The sequence below is a fragment of the Dromaius novaehollandiae genome, chromosome 3, assembly GCF_036370855.1.
Source record: "Dromaius novaehollandiae isolate bDroNov1 chromosome 3, bDroNov1.hap1, whole genome shotgun sequence".
Taxonomy (NCBI): Eukaryota; Metazoa; Chordata; class Aves; order Casuariiformes; family Dromaiidae; genus Dromaius; species Dromaius novaehollandiae.
Window position 1 is genome coordinate 59,769,389 of NC_088100.1, and position 26,313 is coordinate 59,795,701.

Genomic DNA, 26,313 nt, shown 5'->3' on the forward strand with positions numbered 1-26,313 from the left:
TTGCTGCACTCGAGGACAAGGTTGGTTCATATTTATTTCCCAGGAATCTCCACAGTTCAACAGTATGACAGGCTGTCCCCTTGTGTGGTGCTGGGATTCCTGCATGGGCTGAAAGGTACCATCTGTTGTGAATTCCATAATGGTCATGCTATGAGCACTCTCATGTACCTAGTGGTAAAACCAACTATCATAGGAGGGATTAGCAAATGAAGCAAAGTATTCTTCAATAACCACCATACCATGAAAAATGGGAAGAGGAAGGTATTAATCTGACATCACTAATATGAGTCTTTCAGCAGCTCTTGCTATTACATGCTCATGAAGCAGGAAAAGCATACATACAAAGATGCTGATTAAAAAAAAAAAAGGCAATACATTACTGGATGTTTCAGATGGTATGAAGCAGGTACTACAAAGGGATCTTCCATTAGAAGCAAAGAATTAGCCACAACATTTACTACAAGTCTTGCACCCTCCTATTTGATTCTTCTGTTTTCTTTCTGATTTTTATTTGCACACTTTCAGTTTGATTATTTTGAGGGTTCAGTCTGTCTTACTACATGGAAATTCTGATACAATCCTTTCCAGAGTAACATTGTTACCAAGGCACCATAAAGTATGAGATCCATAGCCACACAGCAACTGGATGAACAGTACACATCAGAAACATGTTTCTGCTGAGGAAAGTACTTTGCAAAACAGAAAACAGGAGCAGGGGGTGAGGGAAGGGGGTTGAAGGGAGAAGCGAGAGAAGCAAACATCAAAAGCAGATTAATCATCATTTCAAAGTATAAGAGCAACAAGTTTCTATAGTGTATACCACTAACAGCTGATAAAGAAAATGCATTTCCAGTGATGCAAAACAATAAATCAAGATCTAATATATTTGTGAATGGCCATAGTAACATCATCACTTTTAAGAATAGGATGTCCAAAAAAATATTTTGACTGCAGTACAAATAGAAAATCCCATGTCATATGCATATAGAACAATGGCAAGAAATCACATAAAAATATACATCCACTGGGAATTGAGGAGTGGTGGAAAGGCCAGAGGCAACAAGGGGTTTTGATTTAGTTGAGGAAAGCAAATGCATTCATCCTTCCAGTATAAAGAGCATGTACACAATCAAAGAGACGGATCAATTCAACAGAGAATATCAACAGTATAATGGCTAGAGTTGTATATTACAGGTCCCAAAGCCAAAGAAATTCTTTGCATAGCAGCACTGTGAGAATTGCATAAGTTCTTGCATGCTAGGAAATTTAGGCCTGGTCCAGAAATAATAAAATTTGTAAGGGAATTAGCCTGCTTGCTGGGATGCTGTATAACTTTGCTAAAATGCTGTTGAAGCCATTTGGATACAAAATTCCTATTTACAGAAACAAATTCTTAAATAGACAACAGGAGAAATAACCTGGTGCTCTGAATGCTCTGGAAAATTGTATTACACCAATTGCCAATTCTTTGCTATACATAGCAGCTGACTCCCCTTACTGTATGTGCAGTGGTCAGAGATAATTGTACTGTTGCTGGAGAACAAGCAAAGTTCATCCTTTCAGCAACATTTTAAAGATACATAAGAAGACTGTCACTAACACAGGAAAGATGAAACACTTAGTGGAAATATACGCTGAGTTTAAGGAACAATATCCAAAGGTTAATAGCAAAAGTTTTTCCTCTATTCCTTCTGCCTCTATCAGAGGCACTGAGTGAGGCCAGTTTTCTAGCATTCAGGTGGCTTGCTGTGCTATATGTGTTGATAAGACCTAAATGACTGTTTTCTATGTGTTTCTACTCCACCATCCTCCACCCTAAAAGGGGAGTTAGGGAAAGATCATGCCTTCTTCTCCCAGTGTGAGGGAGAATTCCCCTTTCTGTCAACTAAGTACCAGCCAGCTGATTCCTAGTGACAGCCTCAGCTTTGACAGTTTGTCAGTATTTCAATGGGCAGCTGATTTGTCGTGTGTGTGAGAGAGGATGCAGTTTCATGTGTCTGCCCTCTTACTTATTTTGAAGTTTTTATAGCTTTGAAACTCCCTGCTGCATTTATTTCAATACTAATGCCCCTAAACATGCAGAACAGAGAATCTTAGACTTGTTCAGAGTTCAAATAAACAGAAACTATTTCTGCATTAAGACTTCAGACAACATAAGGAGGAATAATATTAAACCTGCCATTTTAAAAGCAGGCTTGCAAAACTAAATGCTCCTGTAGGTGATCCTAGGATTAATAGAAAGGTCAAGTTACACTTAGATCATTTGTGGTTCTTCAGTGAGTGTGTGTGTGCGTGTGTGCGTGTGTGCGTGTTTGTGTGTGTGTGTGTGTGTGTGCAGAGACTCTCTTACCTCAGAGCTTCCAAGATGACTACATTTCCCTGTCATAGACAATATGGGGGCACCTGGAAGCTCGACAGAGCTCTTCCCTCCTATAGCAAATAAGCAGTAACTATGGTTTAGTAATCACAGTTCTGGGAACTAAAATATTCACCATGATGCACTGGTCCTGTCATGGGTATGGCTGAAAAGACAATATTTAAACAGTCTCAGCGGCAAGTTTCTAAAAATGGTATATCCAGCTAGCTAGCCATAGGCCAAAAGCACCAGTTTTGATGACTTTGGCCATCAAAACCAATGTGTATGGACACAAAAAATCTTGACAAAATGGACTTGTCCTTGACCTATTAGTTTATTTCAAAAACCTCCTGTTAATTAAATTTACATACATCAGGGAGTGCTGTAGGTCCTTTCTCTATTTTTCAACAATGTTATATATGTCAAAAGTAATCAAAGAAACTAAAGCCATCTTCATTGACAAATCAAGGGAAACTGTTCATACAGCTACATACTTCAAACAAAAGTGCACCACCATTTTTCAGAACAAAACTGCTTAAGATCACCATGAGGCAATTTAAAGAAAAGTTTTATCACAGTCAACACTGACTGAAATTAAAAACAATATTTTACATAGTTCTCTCATATTACCCTCTTCTCAGCTTTAGGCATTTAAAGCTGTTTAAAAGGTCAGTTTGCAAGGCATTTGGTTTGCTGATTTTCACAGTTAGATATAATCTTGAGCAATGTTCCAAATTAACTTTAAAGCATCTATAATTTTTCTAGTTCTAAGGAAGTTAATGGAGTGCAATCTGTAAATTAGGGCAAACAGGCAAATCTATAGTACTCTTGGTATTTCACTCAAGCACACAGATTTTTGTCTCTATCCAACCTGTATAAATTTGCTTCAAGGTTTTATGTCCTTGTAATTTTTCCAGTAATAATTTTGTACTAATGTCTGAGTAAATTTCGATGAATTATTTGTCTGCTTGAAGCCTTCGTACGTTATTATGGGGTTTCCCACCACTCACGCATAGAAAGGACTAGGAAGTCTAGATTAGGCAAAGTCTCTGAGCACATCTTTGCTATGCAGGCAGCCACAATGATGTGATAAGGCTGGATTTATGGCTCTAATGCCTGCTCACTTCAACACTGTCATGCCTGAAAAGGTAGTCATACTACCACACAGGCTATAGTGCGCAGAAAATGTGGTCTCCTGTTTTCTCTCCCTGCAATTACTTAGTTGTGCAGAAGAAAGAAGAACAAGGCCCTAAAAGGAAGCAGTAAGTTGTGGATTCTCAACATCACTGGAGTAGGACAATAAATCACTACCAAGATAAGCACAACTAATTTTCCCTATATTGCCACACATACAATTCACTAGGACAAAAGCCTACACTCTCTCTGAAATCCTTTTTACATTCATGTAGGAAGATGTGCATGTTAATGGATCCTGGGATGATTTCTGAAATTCCTTTGAACACACTATATTTCTCCAAGGGAAGAAGAAAAGGTGCAAGACATAAGATTAGGCTGATGTTGAAGAAGTGCTTCTTTACTCCTTTTAACCTAGACATGCTGTTTAATGATAACATTTATCATTGTTACCACACTACGCATCCAACAACAGCCTGGAGAAGGGTGCAAAAATTCCAAAATGAAGGACACTGTCTTTCTGAAAGTTCAACAAGAGTCTGGGTAGCACCCATACATATCCATACACATCATTTGGGTGGCCAATAATACAGAGTCAGATGATGGCAAAAACATACTTCCAATGCCATTTGTCTAGGATTTCTGGCACCAGTGTGATCATATCTCGATGCAATATTTCCATACCATATGCAGCTTGTTGCCAGAGTGCAAGTAAACTTCATAACTGACTGCTGTAAGTCGGTCAGGGAGCAGTAAGTTAATAATTGGCTCAGGCACTCTAGTCTAGGAGGAGAGTAAAAAAGAAGTGCGTCGGCAGCACTGGGAACAACAACAGTCCTTGTTCTCCTGCCTTGAGTGAAAGTAAACAAGTCCATTGTTATCTGACTTTGCCAAACCTCAAAGTATAATGCTAGAAGGAAAAATAAGTTTTACAGAATTGAGCATACACAACCCTTTTCTTCCCTTCATAAGCTGTATATTACACTAGTTGAATCTACCAAAGTTAAATGTTTACAGTATGCTATATATATAATGGCACATTTAAGCTTTTTAAGGGGTTGGAATATTTCAGGAATGTCTCTGGTGCTGAAAAAGGCTAATGTGGTACAAATCATATAATATTTTAATTCAGAAAAAATATGTTTGGGTACTTTGACCTAGCATCATATGGATTAGGAAACTGAACAAGGATGCCATGAAGCATAACTGAGGAATCAGTCGAGCTAGTCTGCTTCAGATACGTATTGTGCAAGGCATTATCACTGCAGTCAGAGTCACAAAAATGCATATTTAGTTTTTGTACATTAAATACTACACCTGTGAACCTATGTAAAAGATATACAAAATATAAATGTCATCAGGACTGTATATTTCAAACTTTTTAAAATAAACACAAAGTATATATATATGTAGGCATATAAGTTGTAATTTCAATGTCAACACTAGTACAGTTTGTCTCTTCTAAATACAGACCTGTATACTTCCTATTCCGACACATGCACCTACAAACACAGATCATGCATACAGCTTTACGTTCTGCTGTTTGCAGAAGAGTCAGAATATACAGCACTATACATCGTTTCAACTCAAAATTGAGTGGCAAATTAAGAAAGATGCCATTCAAAAAAAAAAATTCCTTGTGAGTGATTACCAAAAAAACCAGAGAAAAATGGGGGTATAGTTATTTCATCTCAATAAAAACACTGAAGACTGTGATGATGACCTAAGATTCAAAATGCATTGTCCAGCAAGTCAAGTGATGGGATCAGTCTTGGACAAGATACAACACTGTAGAACTGGTTGCTATAACACATACCGAACACAGTTATAATGAGGTGTGGAGCTTTCACAACACCATTCAACCCATCTCTGGGTTCAGACTACTGAGGTCTCCGACCGAAAGGAGACAGAATAGTTGTACGCTGTTCTTCTCATAGCAGGCGGTGCTGATGGTGATCTGGATGCCCATCTAGAAGGTAAGCGTCGATTTGCTGGCCGAGCTGGCCGGGAGAAACCTTTCCCACTTGAGCATTTAGCTGGCATGGATACCTAGAACACAAATGCAACTCCTTGCTGTAACAAGCTACAGCACAAAAGGCTTTTGTGAAATGCAAAGGGAATGTAGGAACACATTTGAGGTGACCTCAGAACAGGTGGTCTTAAGCTATTAAAAGGCATAAAGTAATGCACAGAACGCAAAAGAACAGATATTTCTATGTATAGGGATTCTCTCATCAGTTGCAGTTTAAAACATGTAGAGACAAGTGTCAGACACATTAAAAGGTATAAAATGTTAATGTAAGCCAAACCTGACATTCACTGATCCTGCAGATTTCTTTTCATTTTTGGAAGTTTTGTGAATGAACTCTGTTTACTGTTCTATGCATAAAACTCAGAATACTGTCTTACATTAGTAAGATCTATGTACTTTTCAGGCATCTTTTTGATAGATCCTATTTCAGCAGTCACATCTTGCTAAGAACTGGTTCCATTAGTGCAACATGAAGCTGTTTACACTTCATAAATTATTTTTGGCACTTATTTATTAATGCAGTGCCACGTCTGCATGCAGAGCCTTTATATACACAGAAAATAACAACAGATTTTGATCTTAGCTACAATGATGTAAATCTGACATAATGAAAATAACCCAAATTCCTCCATGCCTCATGCCATTTGTAGTTCTTTACATCTGTGTGAAGGGAGTGCTGCTGGATCTAAAGTGCTACCCCCTAATCAGGATGTATTCTACATTCACTTTATACAGATAGAAAAAACAGCACAAAGTATGAGCCTATGAAGAAAAAAATCCCATTGGTTTAGTAAAGTTATTCTGGCTTACACTGATGTAAGTTATGAGCAATATGTGGTCATTATTTCTTCCGTACATAACCATTGATGAAAATTTGTTTTCCTATCAAATCTTCATTGGATAAAAAAAGAAATCAGATGCCTCGTGGGTTTTTTTTTCCTTCTAAACAGTAGTAAAGATGTTTCTGCTAAGCATGATGTTGCACCACTGCAAGGCTGACATAAAGATACACAGAGAAAAATCTACAGGGTCAGATTCTCAGCTGTTTAAATCCACATAGCTCCACTGAAATCTGTGGACTTGTGACAGTTTGAGGGATATCGGCTGACAATCTGACTCGTTTAAGTTTTTCAGCTCCAAACACATTTGCCTCCTCTTTTCTGAGGTGGTAAGGGGTATATTTCTTTGTGCTCTTTGACCAAGGAGCTTTTGGGGAAAACTGTGACTTTTCTTTCTTTGTGGCCATTTACAGAACCTCTAACTAATAATACATTTTCAAAAACATCTGTTTCTCATTTTATCAAGAAAGAATGTAGGCAAAGGCAACATTTCTAAACTTTTGCAAATAAAATTCAGCCAAATGTAAATTAAATAGTTATGCCATACTCTTCTGTTTCTGTGTCCTATGCTTCAATATATATTGCAAGCCTGGAACTGAGACATGAGTAAGAGGAGTTTACTTTATTACTGGAAGCTTCAAGGAGCTAAAATCTGATTGCAATTATCATTAGTTAGGTTTTTAAATACCTGCACTGCAGTGACGCTGAAGTTAAACTCATTTTACACCAGAGCAACAGAGATCAAAATCTGGTGCATGCATTCACTGTGGTCATGCTTATTCATAAGCTTCTACCCTCCTGTAGCTCTAACTTCAGAGGAATTACTCCTGATTCATCCAGATCCTGGCCTAAAGTGTCTAATTTTACATAATTAGTTATAACATCATGTTAGCTTGCCTTGTTTTAGAATCTGAAGTTTGATATAAAACTGGATTATTTTTTTTTTGCCACTCTTACAAATCTTACCTCTGGTAACTTCTGCCTCTCTTTTCCTTGCTTGAGTTGCTGCCCAATATGTCTGGCTGAATTCCTCAGAAACTCTTGCTTTCCTTGGTCAGTTTGCAGCATTTCTAAATACTGACTCGATGTCTCACAACCCCCATCAGTGAACTCAAAATTTGCCTGCGTCCACTTATCTTTGCAGCATTTTGCGTTACATGGAGAAGTCACTATTGATTTTTCATAGTTTTTCAAAAGCTTTTCAACAACACCGTAGTTTGACCTTGAGTCAGCTGAACGTGGGCGACCAGATAAATTACTTGGTCTCCAGTCATGCTCATGAAGCATGTGCCTATAACCACTAGTATTTGGAAGTCCATTTATTTGCTTTTGTTGCCCTGCTGTTCTGGTAATTTTGCTAGGGTTACTAGTTTCTTTTTCCTTTGCTGCAGAGAATTTGGGATTTGAAATACAGGATGCATTTACAGTTTCTGTCCTGCTAATCACAGAGTCACACAGTGAGCTGCGAGGTTTGTGGTCTTCCGATGCTGTTTGAAGCATCTGGTTTTCTTGCAAAGAATTGTTACATTTATCTGTATGAAATACAGTCCGGTTAAACTCATCGATCTTTGCTGCTAAAGTTTCATTTCTTTGGGTCTTTCCCAAAGTACACCTAGAGTCTCCCAAAAGATCATTGTGCAGGGCAGCAGGGGCATAAAAGTCATTACTGAAATAACGACTGCTATGAGACTTGAGATTTTGTTTCTGGTGTATCTTGTTTTGAGCCATGTTTCCATCTGAACAACTCTTCTGGGCTGACAGTGCGGAAGGCTCACTTCTACTATCCTTTTCAAGTTTGCCCACATCATATGCCCATGTGTTGTGACAGAAACTTGCTGATACACTGCACTCATTTTTGTTTACAGGTATTGCAGCACTTACAATCACAGGACCTTTTACAGTCTGTCCTTCATTTGCACAGGTCACAGCAGTTTCATCTTGTTTCACAGGTGAAGGATTCATCAATTTATTTCCACTCCTACAGTCCTGAACCTTGCAATTGCTTTTGACACTTGGATCTCTTATGGGTGCTTCAAAAAGCTGGACAACTGCAGAAAGTGAGTTTGTCAGGTGCCGAGAAGTGCTCCGTGGAGGAACTGGTGGAGCTTCTTTTTTTTGCCAGGGTCTGAAGTCTGTTCCTCTGTCACCAGCACTATAAGACAAGTCCTTCAAACCGTTGGTGGAGCTCATCAGATTCTTCCTATTATTATGGTCCTCTGTTTCAAAAGCAACTGAAGTCTGTGATTCATTGCTGGACACATGGTTCATCTCAGGCAGAATAACTGTGTTTTGGGTTTCTTCAAATTCCCCCAGGAAAGGAAGTGACTTCATTCTGGACATAAAAGGAGAGGCATTTTAAGGAAGAGTAATAAGAATATTCCCTCAGGGGACCTCAGCATGGATTCATTCTCCCCATGAACAGGTGTTTTAAGATTAGCTGCTTAAAAAGGATTTGGGAGCAGTTCTGCTGCAGCTGATACACCCAACATATTTCAAACATACATGAAGAATTTGAAAAAGGCTCAACTAAGGGAATCTTGTATTCCTTTCCCTTGTCACTGATATTATCTTTCTGAGTTTTTGTAGATGATTTTTTTTAACTATCCTATAGGAAGGCTAGTGGGATCTCATGAGTTTTAATAACTGCTGTGAGATTCTACCCACAAACTGAATGAGGAAATCCTTAAGACATAGCACATCCCTTGTGTAGGTTTCCTAACATTAAACATGACAGTACAAATCTATCTTTTGAGGTCTGTTCAAAAATCACCTCCCTCAGTCTGCATTTAGAATAACTGTTCATCACTAATTACTCCATTTGCTTTAAAGATATGAACACTAACCCAACTGCAGTAATAACTTAGTGAGACACCCAGCAGACTGATTGAGCATGAATGTGGTTGCATGGGGGAGTGTAAGGAGTCTCTCTGCTCTTTGTGAGCATCTTGGAAGAGCCTGCCACCATGCAGGCTCTTCCTAGTTAAACTACATAGCCTCTGCCAATCTGTTTCATGGTCTGTACCCTGCCACAACACAGGTACAGCCTTACCTTGGGAGCATTTTTGCACAGCTCAAGAGGAAGACTGGTGTTTAGCTTGGCAAAGGAGACCATGAACATTGAATTTCCAGCAGATGGTGGAATATTCATTTACAGTTCTTTTCAGGGCATGGCTTACTATCTTTCCATTAGTACAAATGTATGATGGCTCTCCCTTCTCCTGCTTTGTTTGTGCTCTTGGACTCTCAGTCTCTGATACATCCCCACCATTTACGGCTGGATTTGGTCTTAATGCAAAGAAACCTTCCAGCCTAACATACCCGTATAACATTGTATAAAACTGCATGGAAATGAGACAGGGACAGAGAGAAAAATCTTTTCACTCTCCTAATCCTCTGTGTAGCCATTAGAAACAGGTACAATTTCATCTCATATGATTACTAATGTCATTTTGTCGTTTCTATAGGTAAACTCTATTCTGCAAATAAAACATAGCCTTGGACTATATTTCAACATATTTCATTTGAACGTTTTACTCTGAGCACTGAAACACTCAGAGGATGGAACCTATCCAGATCCTAATAAATTCAACTGCACTCCCCCACTTCAAAATGAACAGGAGCACAGTAAGTCTCATTATGCATTTTCTTTCTCTAACATAAAGAGGTCAAATAATGTTTTTACCTTCTGTGGTTGGACTTCTTTCGAACTTCCTCTTGATAGCTGCATAATTCTTCACTAACTCTGGCAAGTTCTTTAAGAGCCTTTATAAATATAAAAATATTTCTTTAACATAAGCATTTTTAAATGGTACCTCCAGAATTATTTTGAAACTTGTGGTGATTTACATATGAGAATCAGAGCAGAGCAAAGTAGCACAAGGAAAGATAGGAAAATGCCCCCAAGTTATGAACTGAGGTAAAGAGCATGCTGTTAACACATTTAATCAGTGCTAAGACACTCATCAATAGCAAACTGAGGAGGAAGTGGAGGAGGGAGTGCCAATCCCTTGTGGGGAAGCTAAAATCAGGGAGATCGGTTCTTTAGGTTAACCCTGGCAGGCCAAAGGCTTCACTGTTTTCCTCACCCTTGTAACTAAAACATGCTAAAACTTTACTTACTACATTGAGATCACCAATATAATTCTTGGTATTTTTATTGGAAGCTTTGATGCTGAGGCTGTCTTCAGGTTCCTCGTGGTTCTCAAAGGCCAGATTGTCCCTTAACAGATCACTGTTTTTCCTCTTGGCTCTGGTTTCTTTACAGTCTTGTCCTGTTTTACTGAGCAAACTCCCTTTTTCCTTCCTGTCATTTGCCACATTGTATTGATAGTTCCGTTCCACTGTGTCACTCTCTTCCGAAGTAGGGGAATACATGGACAGCTGCAGCATCTTGCTGTGAATGTCCTTATTATCGTGCACATTCATATTGTTCTCCCGTCTAAGTTTTACCTCCTGGTAAAGCTGAAAAAAGAGTAAAATCCTCTATTAAATCATGATACTCTGATGATCTTTATGATGAAAGAACATATTTATCTTCTGTTTTGAATGATGCTTCACTCAGTAACACTGGGTGTGGGTAGAAAGATTTGATACCTGTGTTAGTAGATGATGGTATTTACAAGGTATCCCCTCTTTTCTCCAGCCATGTGACTTTGAGAAAGAAATTTCAGGAAACTGAAATCAAAGGCAGCTACAGACAGCTTAAGAAGTAACCTTAGGCTACCAATAGCCTCAGAATATCTTCTGCAGTTTTGTTCTGTAGTACCCAGCTGCTAGCTTAATTCTCTTGCCCTCAGCTCCATTCCATTCTTTATCATTTTTTCACCCCTATCATGCTTTCCTAACCCACACACTAATGAAAAAACATGGAACACACATGGTCTTTGCTGCTGTTATCAGGACTTCTAATAATGCTATTACATCAAAATACCTTATCACAACATACTACCTTCATTCCAAAACAGCTTATAAACCAAACAAAATGATATTCAACTACATACACAGATCACATCACTAACTTTTGAAGCGCTCTCACCTTCGGGGTGAAATTAAGTAAGACAGCACAGAAGCGGCATTACACAAAAAGGCAGAAAGTGGCCATGATTATCATACCGAAGTCCGGAAGAACTGCAGGCAAAATATAAGAAAGCTGACATTATGGAGTTATGCTGCAAGCGGAGGGCAGTGTATCGCTGCAATTCATTTGGTGCTGGTCATTTTCCTTCTCATATTTTCATGTGAGCAATCTCCACCATACATACCTGCGCTGCTCAGCCACAGCATGGTGTTGGCGGAGAGCAAACAAAACTACTTCATGTGTATATTAGAATGAAGAATGTGGAAAGCTCACTGATGAAAAGCTTGTCCGTATACCTTGCCAAGGAAGATTCAATGTGTGCATTACAAAGTGCCAGAGGGTTCTGCCGAAGTGATAATTTGGGGATAAAAGAATAATAAATAATTGCCTAAACTATTTCTGGAAAGAGATTCATTAGAAATGGCAGAGAGGGAGTGTATGTTACTATGTGTAAACAAAAGTTGTGTCAGGGCTTTCATGATATTTACAGTAGACATTTTCTCTGCTAAATGTCATCCATAAATGGAGCAGATTCTTGCCAGAATAACTCTGCATCATACAGTGTTCGATGTATGACATTAGCAGACTTGTTCCAAGTAATTACTTTTTACCAGAGAGTTATATTATGATACCTAGACTGAAATTTTGCTACTAAGCATGCATTTCCTAAACTCCATACATGCAGGTCTGTCCAGCATGTCCATACTTGTAAAAAGCACATATAAAATGACCATTGTGACTTACGCCCAGAACAACTGGCTGTAGTACATACAGCGAGCAATATTATAGCAAATTGGACACAAAGTGACATTTAAGCTTCTTTTCCTTATTCATGAGTACTAAATGAGCAGTTGTAAATACTGCTTAACCCCAGGCTTTGTATCCTACCATCAGCTATTAGAAACTCCCAGTGACAGACAGGGAATTGGAAATCACCCAGAGAAAAACTCATAGAAGTGACCTCTAGTCACTGACAAGCCTTAAGTGAAAAAGTTAGTGTTCAGAGTTTTGTCTAAAGGTACCTCTTCTATTTTCTTCTGCATGACCTTCCATTGACATTCCCATTCGTTCCTTTCATTGTCAAATCTCTCCAGCAGTTCCATCTTCTCTTTATTCCAATTCTTCTCAGTATTCTCCAGGTGTTCACATAGGTCCATGGCTACAGTTTGTGTAACAGCAAGAAGGTAGCTCTGTGTTTTTCCTTCTTCCCTGAATGCTTCCTGGAAGTTTATCAAAATAAGTCTTATTTGTATTTGATTTTAGCTTTCAGGAAAAAAAAGAAAAAAAATTAACTCAAATATTCTTGCAAGAGACAGTATCACAGGATTGCATGATCTATATCTGCAGTATGACTGCAATACGGACTAAGCATCATGGGAAGCAAACCCCAGAGTAGATAGGCCCAATCTGAAAAGGTGAGGAGGGATGCACATCTAGCATCATATAATCCAGAAATGTCTGCCCCAGCACGTTGTGTACTGTGGCCACTTCACACTTTTGCCATCACTCTTCACTAAACCTGCTTTCAATGAAATTTGAGCCTGCATGACACTGACTGGTGCTTTAGGACACTTTAGGACCTTGGCAAGGTCTACCCCTGAGGGTGAAAGCTATATTTGTGTTTGTTCAAAAGACAACTGTAAGTGTAAAGATACAGTGTTTTTTCATGCAATCTTTTCACACATGCATGTAGCATGACAAAAATTATGACATTCTTCTAGTAATTGAAGACTATAAACTTCATACTTGAAGCAAATTCTCATGGTTATATGAATGCTTTAGACTACACGAAGGAAAACAGGAGAGAAAAGCTTTTTACATGTTACAAACACATACACAGCAGAAAACATCATTCTACTATATAAAGAACTATAGGGCACTAGAAAGAGTAAATGGAATTTGGATACACAGATCTAAAACTATAAACATTAGTTCCATGATCAGCTTAGGGAGAACTGGAACCTATTCTCTGATTGCACTAATTGAAATTCAGCTGGAAATCTGTTCTTTTAACTTTGAGACAAAACAGTTGTAGATTTTATGGGCTGGTCTTCCCCTTGCTTTCTCAGGTTTGAAAATGGAAACTCCACTACTATCAGCCCATTTACTATGTCAACAATGCCAAAAAACCCCATTCATTCAGTTACAACTATTTCTGTGGTATAGTGGCTTGTACATAAATATTGATACTCGAGTTTGTTAACTTTGGCCACCAAAGCAAGCTGTTGTGTTACTTAGGTGGACATGGAATCTAGTTCTATTCACAACATGCCTCCGGATTGCTTTGCTCTCCTACCGGAACGCAAGTGTATGGGCAGACAAATTATCACAAGGTTAACTAGGGGTAAGCCCAGTTCTCCCTTCTGGAGTTTGTTCATTTTCCTGACTGAGAGTCAGTGCTTGCCAGCTCACAGGAACTGCTCATTTTATCTTCCACATTTTCTTTGATACAGTGAATATTCATTCTTGAGCTTCATGCAAAGTTCTTCCTCATCTCACATTTTATTAGGCAAACCATGCTGATTCAGCTGTGGCTACTATATAATCATGGCTTAGCAGTGTCTGCATTATTTCAGCTGACTGGTGAGCTGATGCCAAACTTGGCAGCTTCTTTCATTAACAAATAAGCGGAGAGCTCAGCTGAAGCCCAACAGGTTGCTCAGGTCTTTGCATCATATGAAGTCTTGCTACAGGATGTTTCAACTGACAGCTATCAGGTGCCCAGTTCAAACTCAGTGGTAGCAAAACTGTTCACCTCAAAGAGTTTTGGATTGAGGTCTTAGAGAACAGGCTGATTATGCTCTGAACCGAGCTCTGCCAGGCTGTTTCACAACAGTGTCACCATGTCACATGGCATTGGAGCTTAGCTCTTTCAAATTTTGCTTCACAGCTGTCTTGGAGCTCTGAAATGGCAATCTGTCCCTGAACTGTCTACAGATAGATTTCAACCCTTTTCTTTTTCCAGCTGCCTAGAAGCATACAGAGCAGCATTACAAAAATATAAAATTCCCTGCAACTAAGACAGCTGCTGAAAGACAATACAGCATTCTCAACAAAAGAGAAGCCAAGCACTGGTTTGTTCATGGCTTCTTAGGGAAGGCAGCCAGGCTATAGAAACTGCACCTCTCCAGACCAAAGTTTCAGCTTTGTGCCAAAGACTTCAGTAAGTGTTGATGAAAAAGAACTTACATAAAATTTCTCCTGCATTAAAGATCTTTGCAATCTAAACATCTATTGCTGAAGAACTTTACAACCATTTCAATGCTTTCTCACTTTGCTAGTCCAAAGGTCATTTGCTTTTTTTCTTTTTTTGCTACATTTATGCCTTTATAACTTTTCCAAGACATCTCAGAGAAATATATTTCTCTATTGACTCTGCTCCTCTGGATTCTTTCAATTGTGTGCCAGAAAGACATAGATAAAGTGTGGAAACACTGTCAAGTCATGAACTAGAGATACAGGCATAATCTGCCTGTAAGTTGCACAAATTATGAGTCTCCCAGTGCACCATTCGTAGTAATGGCCACGATTCAATCAGCAGCAATAAATACATATTACTGGAGAGAAACTCAAGACTATGCACTAAAATTTTATTTATACATATCAGAATAGATATATAATCTGTAATCCTTTCAAGCATTCATATAGCATTAAAAGACTGCTTGTAGTTTCTTAGTGCTGGGAACTATTATTGCCATGTTTGCATCCACCTTAACAATTTACAAGCTATTTCATATGGGAGTCTAATTATAGAAATAGATTGGAGACCATCAAAATGCAATCACATCTTGCAAAAGTTTAGATACGGACAGTTACATGCAGCTCCAAGGTCCACAGAAAGCTTGTACTGCTTCTTACACTTCTCTGATTTCCTTTTTACACAAATACTGAGAAGAAAGCTCATGTTTATTGATGTTAGCAGCTGGATGACTATATAGTTTTTCTGCTTTTGTATGCTGGGCAAATTCCTCTGAGAGTTTTAACTCCTATCTCTTTGTGTCTCTTCCCCTCCCCCCCCTTTTTTTTTCGGTCTGTTTGTTCTTTTTCCTTCCTGGGAACCAGGGATAAACTCTGATCTGTAGCCCTGGTAATACACCCTCTGTCTGTAGGCAGCTGTAGAATGTCCTCATGGGCATTTCACATGGCTTACACAACCCAATAAGATGTAGAATGTAACTTCTCTCCTTTTTTTATTTAAAAAGCTATATCCTTTTTATGTAAGCAACAGGCAAGCACGATTTTAATTTTCTGTGTGGATCAGAACAGTATCTGCGGTCTTGCAGTATTGGCTTTTTTTGCATGTCCTAGACAAGGTCAGAAGCTCATTACAGCAATCAGCTTCAAGCAAATAATCAATTTTGTCTACATCAGCTGCATTTTCCCCTTATTGCTCCTCTAGCCCTCCCTCCTCTCAAGCAAAAAAATATTTTAAGCTACTATTTAATGTTAATGCTACTATTCCCCCATGTCTTACCTATGTCCTTTCTATCCACATATTAAAAATGTGAAATAGTTTGAAATCAACCTCTATCTTGGAGTATGGAACTTCTGAAAATAAGCTGTAGCATCCTCAGTAGAGAAGATGTTATTTTCCAACAGAGATTAGCTAGATTGAGTGTTCATAACCATTCAGATACACAAACCTTCCCTTGATTTTAGAAAAAAAGCTATTGAACTATATCAAACTAGGTGCTGTATTTTGGATGACTAAGGAAATATTTATTTACTCAGTTATAAAAGAGTGACAGGTGTTACAGTACTGTGCACTTTATACCCCAAAAGAAATAACATTTGAATGAGAGAGAGAGAATGAAAAAAGGGAATGGGTGGGGGGGACAGAGAGGCAGAGAGAGAGAGAGAGAGAGAGAGAGAGAGAGAAGAAGGAAGGAAGAAAGAGAGAGAGAGAGAAAGAAGGAAGGAAGGAGAAAGAAAGAAGAAAGAAAAAGAAAGAGAAAAGAAAGAAAGAGAAAGAGAAAGAAAGAGCAACAAAGAAGGAAAGGAAGAAAAAGAAACAGAGAAAGAAAGGAAAGACGGAAGAGAGAGGAAGAAAGAGGAAAAGAAAATGAAAAAGAAAAATATAAGGACTAAAGTATTCAGAATGGTACCTGTCTTTTCTGTTTTGTTAATATATCCATCCCTGCTCTGGAGAAACTGACTGAACCGATCAAGAGTCCGTACAAATAAAGAACAAGTATAACATACCTAAACACTACATAACATATAAATAAGAACATTAGAGAGATGTTTAAATAACTGTCTGCCACATTACTGATTTTCACTGTTTTTTAAATCTTAGCTGTTCAAAACTGTTCAAAAATACTAATTTAAAATAAAACAAAACCATACCTTTCATGGAGTAAGAAATCCTTTAGAAATTTTGCAGTCCATTTCTAAATAGCAGTGAAAGCGACGAAATGCATAGCTAGCTGAGATCCAGTTCTGCAAATCTTGATCTTTAAAAGGAAAAAGAAAGCTAAACAAGATACAACCTTTCAAACGGGGCAGCACTTGCAAATCTCTTTGAGTAACTCCACAACTTTTGCAGACTGAAAAACAGTTCCGTTTAGCATCATCCTAGCAGCTGGCTTCCATGTGACGTCAGTGCATGGAGGATGGTTTTAAAGCCATCTCTTCCAACCCCCAGCTCTGTAACTTTATATCTCCTCATATTTTGTGTAAACAACTCCAAGTCCAGGACATTTTTAGGTTTTATAGTGCAGCCCAGTCTTTAAAGCTTGCCAAAGCAGCCAGTGTTAATATTAAAGCTATGACAATAGACAATTTTAGACTTCTTTTATTAGCATCCATGTTGTAAAGGAAGATTATTTTATGCCTTCCAAACCCAGTTTTCAGGGTTATATTTTTTATTATTATTGTTTTGAGCTTTGCAGCTTGATCATTATAAACTGTTTTGTAAAGAAGGTTGGTTTAAAGAGGCAATTTTGTTGATTAACTGATATCTTAAAGAGCAAAAAGCAAACTGCTCCTCCCTAAAAACTTCTTCTGTATTAAAATGTATTATCACTTTTGAGTATGGAATCATTGGGTATTCTGTAATCTTGTTGTCTGGCATTCTGGGAATGGTGATAATGGTTTCTTTGAGATATACCCAAATATTCCTGCTACTTTATGAGAATTCTGGATTGGATTCTCCAGTCTGTTAAGATAGATACTTTGTGTCTCAGCAAAGGAAAGTGGTTGAAATTGGATGGAGAATCTCCCTTGTGCAGGGAAACTCATCCCCAGTGTAAGACTAGCAAGGATGTTTCAAACACACCTCAGCCTGCATTTAAAGCCCTTGGGGTGTATATAGCAAGGGCAGGTATGGGATGAGGAAAGGGAGCTTCTGCAACAAAAATGATCCAACGAGTGAGAGTCCATAGACCCTCTGGCTAGCTTTGCATCTGGCTGGGCTGCAGCTGCAGGTGTGAGGAGCTCTGGCTTGCTCTTTGCATCTCTGCCCACCACGATATCTCACGAAGGCAGAGAGACTCTTGCACACTGTCAAATTGCCGCCTTTGCACGTGGGCTTCACTGTAACTGTTTCTCCACTATAGGTTACAGACACATGTAAACTTGGCCTGGCTTCCACTGGCTTTCCACTCGATCTGGGCAGCTCCAGCAGGCATGGTAATCACATGATTTATCTACCCTGCTAAATTTAACTGTAGCTCCTTCCCTCCCTCTGTTTGGGACCCATTCCCACAAATCTGTCTCTCAGAAAAATTTTCCTTAGAAAGAATAGCCCTAAGCAGTGTGGACACCAGCTGGTGCCATTTGGCTTCAAAATTCATTGCCGGGCTGCTTTTATTTGGCACAGTGAGGTCAGCCCCCACAGGCAGAAGCTGCATACAAAAACCATCACCCTTCTGGGTACTTGTCCACTGTCACACTTGGAGGTGTCTGTGGACCATAACTGAGACCAACCATAGTAAGAAATTCCACATTTCAAGGAACGTTTGTCCCTATGTATACCTGGAGAAGGGCCACACAGTATTTGTATCATGCCACATAAAATAATGGCCAAATGCTGCCATCAGATGTGAATCTTCAAATGCACTGAGCAGGAGTGATACGTAGTTTTGCGGGCAGAGCAGATCAGCTGATGACAGGAGGATTTGTGAGAGGAAGGACATGATAGGAGGATTCAGGCATACTTAGCTTAGTCAGCACTTTCATCTTGAGAACAATGAACCATATCTGGGATAAAATCCATGCACGGCATAAAGATTTTAACTCTGGGTGCATTTTATAGTAAATATCAAAGCAGGTTTCAGGGAAAACACATTTTTTCTCCTTATATGGTCTAGCTGTAAGTCCCAGTGAATACATTACTTGGGTGCTTATTCTGCTCCCATGTAAGATAAATAATGAGACTCGAGCTATTTGCAAACATTTCAAAAGTCATTTAAAACTGAACAAAGGTTCTCAAGTACACGACTGAATGTTCCTGAAGAAAATTCACAGCCTCTATACTCTCAGGATTTAAAAATCCTCCTTTCATAAAATCACAGTGTGCCTTTTTGTCAGGAGGTTACTTCCAAACATGCCAGCTGGCACCACTGGGAGCGAAGCCTGAGTGCCTAGGAGCTGAACTGAGCCCGCAGCTGGGAGCTGTGTGCCACAGTGCTGCCTCCTCACTGCAGCCAGCACAGCTGTACCAGCGCAAACAAAGACAGAATCTGAAAACATGTTTTTTCACTCCTCCATTTCCCCTCAGCATATACTATTATTCTTGTGTATTTAATACTCAATGCCCCTTGTCTTTTTATGCAAACTCTTTGAAATAAACATACTAGAATTAAAGACAACAACAGACTAAATCTCAGACTTGAATTTTCACTCAGGCAAAATCCTACATGTTTGTCAATGTGAGGAATAAGAAATAAGTGGGAGAGCAAGCTGCTTATTAGGATACTAGAGCTGAATCCCACTCAGATCAGTGGGGCTCTCCACGTAACACCACCAAGCTTTAGATCAGGCCTTTGTGGGCTCAGGGAGCGCCGTGAGAGGGGGTTAGGGACATGGCTTTCACTAAAGAGGTAGAAGACTTGAAGAAGTTCACAGGGTTGTGAAGGAGATCTGCCTTCTCATATACAGGACTCCCTGAACTTAAAGTGTATTGTTTCCTTGATTGAGAGCATAATTTGACCCCAGCTCTATTTTTAAAGTGCTATCCTACTTTGGAAAATGGCTGTTTGAAGAAAGCATTTTCTTATTTAATAAGAATGTCCCCATATGTTCATCATACCTACTGATCATCACTGCAAGGGCATGTTACCTTGGAAAGGCATTAAATATGCCTTTCTTCTCCCTGGCCACTTACAGGCCATGCAGAATTCCTGTCCTGGATGGCTACAGGCACTATTCTAAACACACTCTTTTGTAGGATCATGCTTGGAAAAAGGAAATTTTCTGGCCCGCCCACTGCACGAGGATGATGGTTCAGAGACAGCTTGAGACTAGGCAGGCAAACCTGAATGTTGCTGCACATAGGTCAGTCATTTAAAATTCTTCCTCCTATGGGAAGATCAGAGCAAAGCTAGAACAAAGCACCACAAAGAGAGCTCTAAAAACCTGGGCTCATTGCTCCTGACACCCTTATCGGTAGTGACTTTTGCTTTTCTTGAAAAAATAAAAGTTATCCCACAGATGAAGACTGTCCTTTCTTCAGCAGCACCAGACACAGCAGGAAAGGGCTTTCTGGGCTCTGATACGGGCTAGATAAGAAACAAAGCCTCATAGGTTTATTACATCTGACATACTGCTTCCATAGGCAAAGCATACTTTGTCCATACCCAGCATCAGCCCTGCTTTGTTAAAAGTCAGCACCTCAACAGAAAAGATGCAATGGCATTCTAGAGAAGTCCTCTGCTAAATTTTTCTTCATCATATCCCTGACACATGTGGCCATGGTCTAGCTAGTAGGCTGTGCCCATATGGGAAAAAGGGGTCAATTTAACATAGGCCTCATTTAATCTACTTTAAACAATAGCAAGATTGAAATCAAAGCAGCATGAGTATTAGCACGGGCTATAATCCAGGGCCTTAAATAATGTGTACTCTGGTTGCTATTCTGTGTTCAAGATCATAACTATCTTCACTTCTGCTGTACTAGCTAGGTTACAGCACATCCATTTTGCTGTGCCAGCATAAACTTGACAACAAGAGGAAAGAACAGAACTGCTACCACTGTAATCAACCCAACTGCAACATCAGATTCCTGAATAATGTTATTTTTTACACCTCGAGAATCTTAGCAAATGAATCCCAACGGTGCATATATAAGTCAGGAAATGGGCAGAAGGGAGTACAAATTCTGTCTCCTCTTACCATTGTACACTTCCTCAAATGTATATATTATATAATAGCAGGGATACAGAGCCAACAAAGTGTTACATCATGCCACTTCTCCAAGGTTACATTGGAAATCAGTGGCAGATACTTTAGATGTTTACTTTAAATAAAGCCACTGTAATTTTCCCCATAGGCATCTGCATGTGTAATGGCAGAAGTTGGGTTTGAATATCACTTCCCCCAGCATTAAAAAAACATCAGGGCCAGAAATCTAAGCCAATGAGAATTAGGTCCCTGCTACTGATGCCTTTAGAAGTCTCCTACTCACCTATCAAATTCTGGGGTGATTAAGGGGAAGGGCATCCAATATGCCAAAGCTCTGCTTCTTTTTGTAAACAACTCCCAAAGTTCACATGCAGTTCATGTCTTTTTATAACACATATTTAGACAGTCATGTTTTTGGCATTTTTCTGTATTCTGACTGCTGGGCATATTTCTGCACTATGGCACCTGCTGTCTTCTAGTTTTGATTCTGAAGTACTGCTGACGTGTCAGCAGACACTTACTCTCTCTAACTGGGGCTTCAGGCATGGTTATTTTTAGTTGAAAGAAATATCACTGATTCTGGAGAAGATGATCACTCTAGTATCATTGGAATTTTTCCGCAACAGTGAAGAAAATATTTGCAGAAGTATATTGTCAGGGCATTCAGAGCTGACTCTAAATAGGACACAATTATTTGTATTTCTCTGGTTGCATTAAAGGAAAAAAATGCATATTCTAAATGACATAAAAATTCATCTGAGTTACTTCCAATTTACACAGGTGTAAAAGCATCAGAATTAGATCTATATATGCAAGAAGATCTCTTTTTTCTGGAAGAACATGGAATGAATGCTGTGATAACACTGGAAACATAAATTTAGTTTTTCAGAGTAATATAAAATTAAGGCAACCTTGGCTTTAAAATTCAATGATTTTTTTTTTTATTTGTAAGAATGGAATATTAATCCTAATATCTTGCCCAAATTCAGATTTGCATTAATTCTATTCCACAGAACAAGATTCCTGCATCCATTTCAAATGGATGTTGCTGACCATTAAAAGGTTGTGCAGCATTTTTGTGTACTCTTACATAATCTTTCTAACACTTAGACCTCCATGTTGTGTATGAGTTGCCCCATTTACTTCAATAGGCCTATCAGCAGCAATAAGTATTGCACTTTGTAGTTTTATAGGACTGCACACTTGTGTCGTTCCTATATTGTGCTTCAGAGGAACTGCATGTCATTTGTTCATTAAATGACTTCGGGTAACTTTCACAGGTAAGCTGTAATGATGATCTTTGAGATGAAATGTACTACATAAAGGTTGGTTACTGTGATGGTGAAAGCTTCCTTAACATCTGAGCTTTATTCTATAAGCACACTTACAAATACTAATCTTATTTCAGTTAACTACACCCTATGTTTTATTGTTGAAGGCCTTTTCCTTCAACAATTGTTGAAGGGCTTTTCCTTCCCTGAAATATTATGCATACTAAAACATACATAGAGTGGCCACTCAAGTAATTTATGAACTTCATTATACTTCCTGTGCTTATATTACTGAGGTCTGAATCATTTGAGCAGCTCCACACAAGAAAAACCAATGGTACAGGTATCTGCCTTCTTTTTAAGAAGTTATTCTTTACTTCTGTAACAGGATCTGTGAATCTGCCATCAGTATATCTGAGATTTGAACAGACAGATAACCTGGCATATTTGACTTGTCACGTAAAAACAGCATGTTATGTTCTTGTTCTTACTATTACTGCTATTAAGAATTATATTCTATGTGGCAGACAGAATTTAATGAATCAGCAGTGCTCTGTCTGGTGCTCTGGCCAGTATGACAATGCTAGGGGAGCAGCCTGGTCCCATCTTTGCCTGATTCCCATGCACTCCAGCTAGAGGATATGGATGTATTGGACTGAATTTACTCACTGACCTGTGAGCTGGACTTTGCCCACCAGGCCAGTAACTGAGTGGGAAGAATCTGCTTCCTTTCCTGACAGGTATAACTACATTTCTTTGTGAGACCAAGTCATTTCAATTTAGTAAGACAGCACTTATTTATTTGGCCAGATGTTACCTTCTGGCTATGGATAGATGCCTGTGTTGATTTTCTTAGCTTTCTCAGCAGCTTTTAAAATAGTGGAAAATGGAGGGGGGGGGGGGGCTGTGAACTTCTCTGCAGTGTCTGGTGTGAAAAAGATAAGCAGCTCATCATTCCCTTCAAGCTGGATGCAGAAGGCTGTGATAAAAATGTCTCATTTCTCATAGAGGTTTCTCTATACTGAGATTTGCAGGGGTCCTCACAGTTCTCCTTGCTCATCATGGACATAAGGCCTGTGGGAAGCTTTTGAAATGGTTTGGGATGCTTTGGTATCCTTTCATTTGAGATTGTCAGCTGCTGCAACAGCTCCCTAAATTTCCCAAAATTCTGAACTTTGATTGGGTTTCTTGATGCCTCACTGAATTAATGTGAGGAAAGTTCAATTCACATGAAGCAAACCTAAAGCTATATGTAAAGAAAACCACTGTGAGAAATCAATAAGGTTATAATTGCCAGTCCTGCATAGGGGTATCTCTGCCTCTTGACTTAAGGGATTCATGGACATTCACCTTTCCTGATATCTGAGAATGAAGCACCTCTTTTCCAAATTACTTCCAAAATATATTCAACATGCGAATTCAGTGTATTAAGTTTTCCCACTATTTTACATTAGTACTGATACTCTCAATGTAAATCAAGCCCTCTCTACCCATCTTTATTATATACAAGACTGAGAAAGGGATGAGTTAAATCAAAAAGCCTAGAATTCCAGATCAGATGTGATTATGATTTTTTCTCTTTTATGGGACTGATTCAATAACCTTTAAGAAAACAATATTTCTTCCCTCAAGGGGGATACTAAAAAAAAAGAAAAACAAAAAGTCAGTCTTGTGCTAAGATTTGATATGACAAGTTTAAGCCTAAAATTACTACTTTTTTAATGTCTGCATTGCAAATCCATGTGGGGAAAAAAAGGAACTTATCAGACATTTGCTGAGAAATCTGGATGACTGACAGAAAAGCAGAAGGGCCTTCTCCCATTGATCATCCCATGACTTGAGAACTATCTTTAAGGTTACAGCTATTCACTGTCAGGGAAGATGTGATTAGACCATGCATTGTCGTAACAGTTCCAAATACATGGAATTTAACTTTTAAGCAGCTGAGCATAAATTACAGCAGCTTAGAAACTCTTCTAGGTTACTCTGGGTCTGACTTTGTCTCAAATCAGGATATCAGACCAAGCTATCTATTCATCTCTTTACTTCTTTTTTGATTATCATTTTCTTTACATACCTCTCAATAACTTCAAAATAAATAATAAAGACAAAACCCCTCAGTAGGAATAAGTATTTGGATTAAATCAGCATAGGCAAATTAACTGACTGAGGTGACTATGTTTGAAGAGAGTGTGCTGAGAAAAAGCTAGAGAAATAAGGAGAAAAATATGAGTTTTGTTTAATTATGAATGTTGTGAGTTTACTACCTTTTTAATTCCCGTAAAATAAATTCCATTGCTTAGCATCTGCTCACCTCTCAAAACGGAATTATTTCATGCAGCAGGGCACAACCTTTGGCAAGATTCTGATTAGTTGGAGGGAGGCATGGAGATGAGATGAACTGTTCTCACTTGGGAACAAGTGAAGTGAACAGAGTGCTGGCATGATAAATCAAAGGGAATAATTACTGCTGGGTGGAAAAGCACCTGCTTTATTTAATACCAATATTTATTACCAGAGACTTGATCATGGCATCTGCCTAATAAAACTTCATTAATAGACTTACGTACTTGTAAATGATTGACTTTGGAGAATTCAAATCTGTTGGATGGTTTCAACACAGGCTGAATAAAACAGAAAACTGAGCTCTACTGGCCATTTCAAATGAAGTTTTCACAGTGGAGGATCTACTACTCCAAAAAACTGCTCAGTTTCAGTGTGACAGGGAGGGATATCATGAGTCATCTCTGTTCTCACTGCAGCCTCTTGTAGGCAACACAGGAATATACAGTTATCATCTATGCAGAGGAAGACAGATACGTACACAAGCGTCCCTCATCTGTGGTCACTCACCACTGGCATGGTTGGACGGCAAGGTCACTCACCAAGCCACAAGTCATTATGTTCATTCTAAACTTCTGAAACCTGAATAAGAGCAAGCAGGGCCCTGGCAGCTGCCAGGCTACACTGGAAAATGTTGTCTGATAAAGTAGGTTGTTAGGAAACGCTGTTTTGACATCAGACAAAGTAATTAGCATTGCTTTCTTTAGTTCAATTCAGAACACTGACATTTGACCACTGACACCATATTGTGTGGTCATTTTTCTATAATAAAAACAGAATGCAACCAGCCTACTGCTCTCAGAAGACTCCTTGTCTACTCTGATGCATCCCCCTGGCCTATGACACTCTCAGTGGGCTCAGCTTCCTTGGCCCATTTCCAAATAAGCATTCTACATCAATGATTCCAATTTTGTCCCCTTCCTCTCCCCCCACATCAAACTCAATTCACCAAAGAAGTAACCAAGCAGTTTTCCAGTGTGAGGTATCATGTTCACACTACAGACTCGAATTAAAATGAGCTGCAAATCCAGAACTCTCAGTAATGTAATGAGAAGTCACAAAATTTCATCTCTTCTGAGGCAGACTAATGCAAAACTGTTACTATAGGGTAGAACTGGGGTATCTAATCCACATAATACAGTGCTGAAAAACAGTATCATCAAAATCATGCAGAACATATACAAGTTGTGAAATACAGTTGCAGAATACACACTGAATGTGGTTTTACTATTTATATGTGGCTAGAATACAAATTCTTTTTCTGGGAGTGGGAAGGAAAAAGGAACAGACTCCTCACATCTACCCTGCACAATTCTGTTTTGCTTGTCGTTTGGTATAAATTAATAAATATTTGTTAAATTTATCCAGTTCACTCAGGAATATTTTATTTAAAAATGATAAAATCAGACAAAGTGAAAAATACTGTTTTTTGTTTGCTTACCTGGAATACCTTGGTGAGAAAGTTTCCTATTCAACTGGGTGACTTTTTGGTATATGTTTTGCTTTTTTTGGTTTTGTTTTTTTGTTTTTGGCATACAAGTAGTCTTCAGTGTTTTTACAGCAGTGGCTATTACAGAAACTATGTCTCTTGCAGTTCTTATCTTGGAGGGTGGACAAAATAAATAAACTGAAAATAATACTACAATGAACAGTAAATGATGAATGGCTTACAGTACAAAAAACAGTGTAAAAAGGAAGACAAGTTTAAATATTGTTGTGTATGAAAGGGATGAAAATAATACAAGGATGAGAATAAGTAAAATGATAGGCTGGAACATCTGGGAAAGTAAATACAAAGACAAAGAGAACAGTCAATTAATGGAACAGCAAGTCCAAAATTTCAACAAAATAAATAGTGAATTAGACTATGCTTGTGGAGGGACCAGGTGCCCATCTCCCATTGGGTTCAGTAGGAGTTC

General features: G+C 38.7%; 1 protein-coding gene across 5 annotated transcripts; it reads right to left on the minus strand.

Moving 5' to 3' along the window:
* Nucleotides 1-248: 248 nt before the first annotated feature.
* KIAA0408 (KIAA0408 ortholog) lies at nucleotides 249-26,057 on the minus strand. Of its 5 annotated transcripts, none has more exons than XM_026105064.2 (7): nucleotides 25,836-26,057; nucleotides 16,785-16,891; nucleotides 12,461-12,658; nucleotides 10,481-10,822; nucleotides 10,044-10,123; nucleotides 7,328-8,693; nucleotides 249-5,539 (listed from the first exon to the last, which is right to left on the minus strand). In XM_026105064.2, the coding sequence occupies exons 3-7, from the start codon at nucleotides 12,593-12,595 to the stop codon at nucleotides 5,366-5,368; spliced, it is 2,097 nt and encodes a 698-aa protein (XP_025960849.2). In that variant the 5' UTR covers nucleotides 12,596-12,658; nucleotides 16,785-16,891; nucleotides 25,836-26,057; the 3' UTR covers nucleotides 249-5,365. The 5 variants fall into 5 exon arrangements, with proteins under 5 accessions (XP_025960849.2, XP_064365028.1, XP_064365029.1 ...); XM_064508958.1 differs by having other exon boundaries at nucleotides 12,461-12,701; XM_064508959.1 differs by lacking the exon at nucleotides 25,836-26,057 and having other exon boundaries at nucleotides 12,461-12,701; nucleotides 16,785-22,233.
* Between the last annotated feature and the right edge of the window lie 256 nt (nucleotides 26,058-26,313).

Excerpts from the sequence above, each read along its gene's own strand:
- KIAA0408 (XM_026105064.2), bottom strand. The coding sequence starts at position 12,595 with ATGGACCTATGTGAACACCTGGAGAATACTGAGAAGAATTGGAATAAA. Across the intron at positions 10,124-10,480 it reads ATATTGGTGATCTCAATGTA|GCTCTTAAAGAACTTGCCAG; the intron begins GTAAGTAAAGTT and ends ATATTTATAAAG. Across the intron at positions 8,694-10,043 it reads AAGAAGTCCAACCACAGAAG|AATGAAGTCACTTCCTTTCC; the intron begins GTAAAAACATTA and ends TTTTATGTCCAG.